At 38.6% G+C, this 10000-nt stretch overlaps 1 protein-coding gene across 6 annotated transcripts in view; it reads left to right on the top strand.

Moving 5' to 3' along the window:
* The window catches only part of arid1b (AT rich interactive domain 1B (SWI1-like)), an 85577-nt gene that overhangs the window by 43984 nt on the left and 31593 nt on the right, over positions 1-10000 (top strand). For all 6 annotated transcript variants that reach the window (XM_017724966.2, XM_017724970.2, XM_017724969.2 and 3 more), the window contains exon 5: positions 8482-8725. In XM_017724966.2, coding sequence (XP_017580455.1) covers positions 8482-8725 — 244 coding nt within the window. The remainder of the gene's footprint in view (positions 1-8481; positions 8726-10000) is intronic.

Raw genomic sequence — 10000 nt, 5'->3', positions numbered from 1 at the left:
TGGGAGCTGTCGCTGCTGATGTTAGAACAGTGACATCATTTACAGCAAATAGCTTCCATAACTGTTCAATAGGCAGTGAGCCACAAACAAGTGAGCTGGTGATGTGAAAAGGTGATGAAAGATGACAATAGAGTGCACTCTCTTTATAAATATACTAGCGTTCAGAAGTAATCTGTTTTTTAGTAATATCGAAACAAATTTGTTGCAGCTACATAAACTTTAGCATTACACTGTGATGCTAATGTGAGTCTGCAGGTTTCATAGGATTGCTGTGAAAATTAAGACATGGAGAAAAAAAACTTAATATCCATAGTGCCACACACACACACATTATATTATATATATATATATATATATATATATATATATATATATATATATATATATATATATATATATATATAAATAATATAAAAGGTTGTGAGTAAATGTTATGGAACATTTTATGTTTTGTTTTAGTTTTTGTCTAATATATTAAACTTAAACAAATTATGCACTGAAATTTGTAGATAAGTTAGAATGTGCAGAAACTACAACTGTGACAAGAATTACTAAAAATAAAGTTCATAAAGTTCCTAATTAAAGTTCCTAATGTAGTAACAGCTTTTTTTTTGCACCACAATTTTCTTTTCTTCCAAAATACTTAACATTTGTAAATAAACCATCTCTTTACATTATGGTATTTATGTCATAACATTTTAATCTCAACCGTGTACATTATTATTGAATAGCAATTAGTGAAGTGATGGTGAATTCCAATCTTTTGAAACGCAATGTAGGGCCCAACTCTTGCATAATTTATCCAGCTAAAATCGAGGTTAAAGTTCTTCAACTTTGTGGTCCAGCTGATAAAACACCACTCATTATAAGAAACTTTTGTTTTGAAATATTGCATTTATTTAAAAATATTTTTTCTCTCTATTTTACTTTTTCATATCTCATAAGAACCTTGAGACATCTGAACTATATATTCCATCAGAGAAAAATGAAGAGCCTGTGTTTTACCTTTTTGGGTTGAGATATTTCTGTTTAGTCCAGAGAAAGAAACGTGGAAAAACTCCTGCAGCTGGCTGAAGTCTATCGCACACCAAATGAGAAGCTTTGCACCGCCAGGTGGTCTCTGTGAAACATCAAGCTCATGCTCATTTTACACCATACTGGCATAGAATTAACCCCTTAAATGGCCATGGCCCCCTAGCAGGCCCTAATAATGAGCCTAAGATTTTAAGGGGTTAATTGAATGAAACTTGATTTATTGAGTTTATGAAATTTGTTATCAGTGACACTTCACAAACTCGCTGTGCTCAAACTAAAAGGTCGCAGGGTCAGTAACCCAAATGTTAAGAAGATACTGTAAATGTGTCTCAGTATGTGCTAAGATAACAGTATAGGCTAATAAATTTGACATACTTTGCACTGCATTAGGCTTTAACTCGGCTGTAGTCAGTTTTATCGCATCTCTGGCAGGAAACTTAAAAGTACAATAGTTTCTTGTGAAGTGTCTCTCAACATTTTGAGTTTTTTATGAGGCTGAAGTCATTCGCCAGCTTCTTGTTCAAATGTTTGAACATTGTTGAAATGAGAAGCTGACGTCCGCCTTGTGACTTTTTAGTGTTTGACAGTTTCTCATTGCAGAATTAACATATCAAGAAACCAGCTGAGTGCTTGTAAATGCAAATAAAGTCTTCATCTTCAAATGATCATGTTTAGCTGAAGTCTTTCTCTTTGCCTTTTGTTAACTACTAGCTAGGCGAGATTGTTGTCTGCGTTGTTATAGTCACCAGTAATCTGTCTGAGCACCAATCTTCAGGGTTAAAAAGGGATATAGCAGTTATATTTTAACTCCAGCATTTCAGACCATTTATTGTTTAAGCTGTATTTTACTGCGAAGGAGGATTATTTTATTTTTACCCTTAAAATCTAATTTAACAGGGCAGTAAAAGAGCCGCATGTTGCCGACACCTGGTTTACCATAAAGACTTCAAATGGACACCGTTCTCAGCGTAAGCCACGTCACCTAGTATGGATTTGGGCTATGGGTTCAGTATGGTGCAGAAATAGTAAGATGCTGTAATATTTATTAATATTGCTTAAAAAATGGTCTAAAATTTTGATTATCAGGTTTGACTGAAATGCCAGTTCCTATTAGAAAGACTCACTGCTGCCTTCTCTCCTGGTCTGTGTGTGTGTGCAGGGGGGAGAGAGTTTCAGCTCCTCACACACTTACCCAAACAAATACTCCCACTGTGGGTCCAGATGGAGAGACCCAAATCTGATCCTCCATCTGCCTTTCCATTGCCTCAGACAGCCTGTGTGCTTTTAATACGCTCCGCACTTTCAGAAGTGGAGCATTTCTGAATACTCCTGGAATCTTTTTATTCTTCCACTCTCTCTCACTCCCTGTCTCGCTCCCTCTCTCTCTCGCTGTCTCCCCTGTGATCGTCTAATCCCGCTCTTCTCACCGCAGTAGCACGTTCTCAGTGTCTGGGGAGCTCTCTCGCACTCTCGCTCTCTCGTCAAACCTAATATGTCAGCCAGCTCTCGGATTGTCAGGCTTCACAGCAGGGAAAGAGGATTCCTCTGGCAGCCGGCGAGACACAGGCTGCGTCCTCACAACCTTATACTGCTACACGGCATGGCTGCTTTACATATCTGGTGAAAGTCCATTGTGTCACATCATACATGAGAGATTTTACAATATTTCTAAGGACGTGATGGTTCACCAAATTCATTGTTCAGTTCAGTACAAAAGAGACGTCTCAGTTTGATGCATTTTCCGACAACAAGAAAAAGAGTGGCTGAAAATGTGGCTTCTGTTTTCAGTTTGTTAGTGCATATAGTCACAAAATGGATACTAATGGATTGAAACTAATCCTGGCTCTATCCATAAGTTAAAACACATTAACCACAAGCTAACAAGCTTGCAATGAGCTAGTCACTGTACAGCAATGCAATATAATATACTGCAATACAACAACTGCACCATCTAAAGGTGTTAACATCACATAAACACGCATTACTCACCGCTGCCCTCTAAAGGTGTTATTAACATCAAATGATCAAATGTTACTCACTGCCGCCCTCTAAAAGTGTTATTAACATCAAATAAATACGCGTTACTCACTGCTGCCCTCTAAAGGTGTTATTAACAATCATCAAATGATCAAATGTTACTCACTGCCGCCCTCTAAAAGTGTTATTAACATCAAATAAACACGCGTTACTCACTGCCGCCCTCTAAAGGTGTTATTAACGAACATCAAATAAACAAACGTGACTCCTTCTGGAAGTCACCTTCTTGAAGGGTCATTAATAAAGTATTAAATAATCAAATGTTACTCATCACTGCCCTCTAAATGTGGAATTAGAACTTGTATTGTTTTCAGAAGCCTCATGACATCTCATTCACATGCATGTGCCAGAATCCAGCTGGTGAAAATGCACATCAAGTTCTGTTTTTTTGATACATAAACATATGATCATGAAAGCTAACTGTGAAAAGTAACTGCATTCAACTTAATAAATGACTGCAATCAGATGAAAAAGCTGCTGTAAAGACAGCTGTAAAGCTGCTTTGTGAAACGGTCTGTCGTAAGCAGCGTTATTCCAATGAAATTGAAATGAATTGCGTATTCTGGCCACGCAGCTTTAGCGATGCCGTGTGGGGAGGCTGGCCTGTGTCCTGGTTGTCCTTCGTCAGCATCAGGCTATGCTGAGAGACAGCAGAGAGACGAGTGGAGCTGAACGCACTGCCACGCCTGGCTCCCCAATTAGCCCTGATTATTCCTCTGAGTTTTAATTGGCTGTGGAGGGCGCCGAGGAGACGGACTCGGGCGGCTGGCATGTGGAACCGATGGGAGGAGGATGAAGGATGAGTGTGGGGGTTCCTCGCCCTTAAGATCGACAGAACTAGAGAGCAACAGAGCGAAAGAGAGAGGAGAGGTTATGCTGGAAGGCCAGCCCAGAGAGAGAGACAGTCTGCATTCATTTATTTATCCTTCACTTCAGCCCCCCAATCCTTCTTTCCTTCAAGTTGAAGGATGCAGAGAGAGCTTGAATGGCCAATGAGGCTGAATAATTATGTTCATCAATTAAGGAACCCAGAGCCTTAACGAATCTGAATAATTATGAACATAAATCATGCAAGCCAAAAAAAAAAATCTTCACTAATGTGTGCAAGGTATAAGTGGTTTGCCTAATGCTTTCAATATGAAAGACTGAGGAACACAGAGAGGAGACTCTAGCTGGTGTTTTTATAATTTTTAATATGCTAGTAATTAAAAGACAGCTTTTTACGGGATTGTTTGAATTATTGTTCAAATGAGAGAACTAAGTATTCAATACAATTTCTTCACATTGTTTAAGGAACATATACTGAGGATTTCTGAAGGTTTTGTTATTTAGTAAAGCCCAAATATTCACTATGCATTATGCTTTATTCATTAGTACATAATTAGAAATCTGTTGTGTGAAAATCACTAGTAATTGCATTATTAGTAGTAAAGAATTGCAGTAAACACTTCATTAAGACCTTGCTATGCATATTATTGAGCATGAATTCTCACTTAAATTCACATATTGTTAGTGTATAATTCTCAGCATTTCATCAAGCCTAATGACTTCTGGAGTTTATTGCTTTAGAACTAAGGTTTAAGTCACTAATACTTCAGAATGTGTTCCATATTGGAAAGTATAGTTTATCACTAATTAGATGTTAAATCAATTAAATGTTAATCAAGATTTCATTAAGTCAGTTTGCATCAGAAATTCAGTGATTTGTGGAAAATATTTGGACCACATTTTTTTATTGACACTTTAGTAATAAACTGCATTAAAGTGGTAAACTTTATCTAGAACCAATAGGAATCAAATCTGTACGTTATATAATAAAATATATTTGAATTAAGTTGGTCATTCATGCTCATTAATTTGCATAATAAGATTCAAACTCTTTATTGTACACTATTATAGCAACACACTTCTATTAATGTACTAATACAGGTCATAATGTAATCCATGGTAAATAAACCATTTCAAAGTCCATACTTTGGGCTTTTCTGAGTAAAGAACAAAAATCAAAATAATCCCTGAAGGATGTCAAAATAAAAATCCCAAAATGCAAGAAAGTGGAATTGAGTTTTTTAATACTATTGTAATTCTAGTATTCTAGTCTCTGCTTAACAAGTGACAAAGGTACTATAATCCTGTCTAGAATTAAGTTTAAAAAATCTAATGATGTAGATGTGTCTGCATTAGCAATGAAAACAAGATTGGATTAGAATTGTCTGAAGTGCTCGACTTGGATTGAGACATCCCCTCTGGCTTCAGTTCATTGCTAGCCATGGTTAGCTGTCTTTTGCCATTTACAACGCTTTACGATGTGGCCTGTACTTATTGTGTTTATTACGTTTTTAGCTGCTGTTCACCAGATACGCTGATTAACCGTAGAGCTCTACCCCAGGATAAGTTTAAATACTAGGATATTCTCTCAGTCAAAGTGAAAGTCAGATATTCCTGCCTTGTCCATGGACTGAGCCACGCTCAAATCGGACTGTCCCATGACTCATATGGAAAAAGCGTACAGATGATAAGGGAATTACCAAGCAAGTCGAGTACTGTGGAATTTGTCTTTACCAGAAAATTACCAGTGAACTTAATAGGGACTGAAGTGTCGTCGTCTTTGACCTTTATCAGCAGTGCTTTGCGGTGGGTCTTAAAGCCAAGCTCATGTGCCCTAGCTCCACTCCTCCTTCCATAAGTAGGTCAGCATCAGGTTCTTTATTTTAGTCAGCAGGCTGAAAGAGAGAGTGAGTGAAGAGTGAAGTCATCCCCCCTGAAGACACTCTGAGGTTTCCATACTGTTCGCTCACACAGCACCATATGCCTCACCACTAGTGCTGGAACAGCCACACTGCTGGGGAAAAAAGCACCCAGCCTTTTTCCTTTGTATGCGGAAAAAACGCTCATGCAGTCTCTAGGAATAGCCCCGTGATTTGGTGTATTCAGCTAGGGGGAATTTTATAAGCAGATTTTGTGTTTATGCTGCATAAAAGCAGGCTGACTGGTGGTGGTTTAGAGTTCGTGTATTAGGTCAGGCTCTGCCGTCTAACAGTACTATCTGAAAGTCTTGTTACTGACACTGATTATAAGAAACTAAAAATTCCAATAGCTGATAAATATTCATATGATTAAATTGAAGACTTCAGTAGTTTTACAGTGCATTACTAACTGATGGTGAACTGTAAATTGTCTGATATAGTCGGCACCTCTCTGATGTCATGTCCATGCTCAAGTAAACAGCAGAAACCCAGTCTTAAAGGCTGTATATCATGTACACCTACAGATTTTAGTAGACAAAAATTGTACTGACTGATCAATGAATTAATCTTGTGGCCAAAATGAAGAATTTGTGACTAGAATCATTGTAAGAAAGGAAATAAATGATCAAGGTGTCGGCTACACAAACAGCATAATCCAGTCTAGAATTCAGACAAAAAAGCTCATTTTGAAAGAAATGAGTGAAATATCTCACTGAAATGTCTTTGAGATCATAGACTTTACACAGACGTAAATGCCAAGGAAAAAAGATGGATTATTAGGTGGGAATTAAAAATATTTGGAGAATGGGAGTACCTGATAGAAAACGGTAGATTGTTCCACAGTGTTGGAGCCAAAACAGAGAGGACCTTGAAAAGGAAATATTTATTTAAAACTGTAAAATGAATAAGAATCCTCTTGTGCTCATTCAGTAGTCAGTGTGGGCTTTTTTGTGCGTCATTTAAAGAGAAGAAAGTCACAAACCCACACCAGCAGGAACTGAATACATGTACTAGTAGTCACAGCTTTCAAATGGACAAGAGAGAAAGTTTGTTGCCATATTTACTTACTTATCATTTAATATGTGACTTTCATTAAAGATGTTCGTTACATCAGTTAATGCCAGAAAAGCTTATATACTGAAGATAGAATCGAGAGATAATGTGTAAAGCAGGTCTAAGTTGCAGTGGAACATGTTTGTTTAACAAGAAAATATCATGCTCGTGTTTTAATATCATTCAACTGTAGAGAAAAGTAGCTGTTGTGTATTTAATGGTGGGTGTTTGTAGTTTGTAAATGTTTGTAGACGTTTCAAAACCTTCACCATCCAGTTCATTTCCATATATGGAAAGAGAGCTGCAAAGATAAATAATGGAGAGAGGTTGCAAAATGGTCATGTAAAAACATATATATATATATATATATATATATACAACCACACAAACATCAAAGGTTAGACAAATATAAATGTAAGATAATGTCCCTTTAAATAGTAAGAATTGTGGATTTTATTGGTGAAATAGTAGAGAGATAAAGACTAAGTTGGATGACAGGCAGCTTTTAAAAAAAGGCCATTCAGGAAGCTGCTGTGTTGGCAGTAGATGCCATCGCCTCTCCATTTGTGACGCGCTAACAGCTGTGGCCTCAGTTGATGCAGGTTATTTGGAGACTAGGTTTAATTTACCCCTGGCAGTCGTGTGTTCTTGGATACAGTCAGAATACCCATGGGACGAAGACCTTGGAATGAGGCCTACAAAAACAAGTTCTAGACTGGCACAGGCTCTGATTGAGGCTGCAGCTTTGAGGAGGGTGCATGGCATTCCTGCCAGTGTTTCCCTTGAGGGCCTTAGGTTGTTTTAGGCTGTTTCAAATCTCTACAGGTAAACTGTTTCACAATTGCTGTCCTGCTGCTCAGATTAACCACAGGTATGGAAGAAGCTTCAGTGTAGCTGGTGAGCAGAAAGTGCTTTTCACTTGACCAGGGGGCATTATCTAATTAAGACAAACCTGTTGGATCTTACATGTGGAAACACAATTTATTATCATGTTACTTTGTTTTGCATTTGAATATGACCATGTCTGTGTTTTCATACATTTTTAGGATAATGACGTAACTTTTAGCAGCAACAAAAATGGCCTTTTTACAAAAACTTTTTTGCAAAACTTTTTTCTTTTCCTTTTTTTTTGTTATTTTAAAGTCAATGTTATGTTTATAATTAGGCATATTTATTACCACTTATAGGTACTTGTCATACAGGGAGATTCATTCAAAAGAGGCCCTGAATATTCTGTCGTAACTCTCGTTAGAATGAAGCAGTCTGAACCAAAAAAAGACGCTACATACCTTGACGTATGTGTAATTGATTGCATTACATGCGATGCTGGAGGTGATCTTCAGTTTCTGCCAGACACATGAAGGCTTACGCAGGTATACACCCGGAGGTTAAACGTCGCAACGGCAATCTGGCGCCCACCTCATCGTCTGGCATTCCGGCTTGTTTGAAGCTCCATGTACTGAGGAGCTCGTTGCATGTTGTTTCGTTCAGATTGCTTTGTACTAGCGAGAGTTATTGCAGAATATTCGGGCCTTTTTTGAGTGAATCTCCCTGTATATGCAAAGAAATATTTATAATGCCTTTATAACACCAAACATGTGTTTGGCAGGACCTGTCTGGTTCCATAGATGACCTCCCCACAGGCACGGAGGCGGCCCTCAGCTCAGCAGTCAGTGCCTCAGGCTCTACCAGCAGCCAGGGCGATCAGAGTAACCCCGCCCAGTCACCTTTTTCCCCCCACGCCTCACCCCGCCTCTCCAGCCTGCGCAGTGGACCATCACCTTCTCCTGTCGGCTCGCCTGTCGGCTCCAGCCAATCACGCTCCGGGCCCATATCACCTGCTAGTGTACCAAGTGAGAAAAGATAAAACCCTCATTCCTCTATTTAGTGCCATGGTACTTTTGAACTTCTCCAATGTTGAACTTCCTCTTTCGATACACATGGATGTTGAATGACATGATGTCACCCTCTTGCCTCTTTCTCTTCCTCTTGACTGTCAAAGATTTCAAACAGATTTTTCTGCCTGCAATTAGCAGTTTAATTCTCAGGGTATACTGGAGGTTCAGGTTTGCACCCTCTAGTGGTTTAGGTTAGTGTTACTTGGACCACTTGTTTGTTGCTAAAGCTGCTAGCTAGCTAGTTAAGATAACTAATTATTGATTTATCTTGTAAATTGCGTACCCTTAAATAAACCTAAACAAATATGGAAAATAAGGCTGACTCAGATGTGTAGAAGTTTATCTAACTTTTGTGCAGTGGTGGGCTGAAGGCTGAAAGGATTAGTGTATAAACTAAATGCTTCAAAAATAAGAATATAAAGGGGAACATTTAAAGGGCTTTTCCAGATGCAGAAAATGCCTCAGCCAAAACTAAATGGGATTTCTGATGGTGAAACTAAGCTTAATCCATGAGAGACAATATCCCAAGTGTTATGCCAACACAGGACATCGTGTCCTTTCTGAACCTAAAGATGGTTGCATCTCATTTTGTTGACCCCTATAATGCCTCAGTCACCTTTTCATACAAGAACATTGGATATGTCTTATATAGGGACACCATCATAAGTAATTGTTACTGCATTTCCACTGCTGGTAAGGCCAAAAGGAGGAAAAATCTTGTTTGTGCTTTTAGACAAACCTGGGCCAGAGAAAGGACTTCAGCTTACTCCAAACAAGCCACCCAGTCATTAAAATAGTTTGGAAACTCTGTTAACAGTTTGGAGTCACTTTAACACAATTACTCTCCCACAGTGTGGGGCATAGTTAGCCGGAGTTGTTTGATAGGTGGGCAGCGGAGGCCTTTGAGCAGCTGAAGCTGCAAAATCCAGTCCGTGCTCTCGCCGCTCTAGATGTCACTAACGAGGTCCGCAGGAGACCATTTACTCGCCCACACACACTGATACGTCACCCCTGCTGAGAGGAACATCCACCATTAGCCTCATACTGGACACACATACACCTTCTATAGGCGGGCTGGGTTGGATTGGCTAGAGTTTTTGGCTAATATTTCTAACAGTTTACATTTTTTTGCTGGGTATGTTTTATTTTCATACACAAATGGTGCTGACTTTGTATGCTGATTTTTACCAAAGGTCTGTGCTTAATTTTCTTTAACTGAAAAACCATTTA

Source organism: Pygocentrus nattereri, chromosome 4 (genome assembly GCF_015220715.1).
Source record: "Pygocentrus nattereri isolate fPygNat1 chromosome 4, fPygNat1.pri, whole genome shotgun sequence".
Lineage (NCBI taxonomy): Eukaryota > Metazoa > Chordata > Actinopteri > Characiformes > Serrasalmidae > Pygocentrus > Pygocentrus nattereri.
This window is presented reverse-complemented; position numbering and strand designations above follow the sequence as displayed.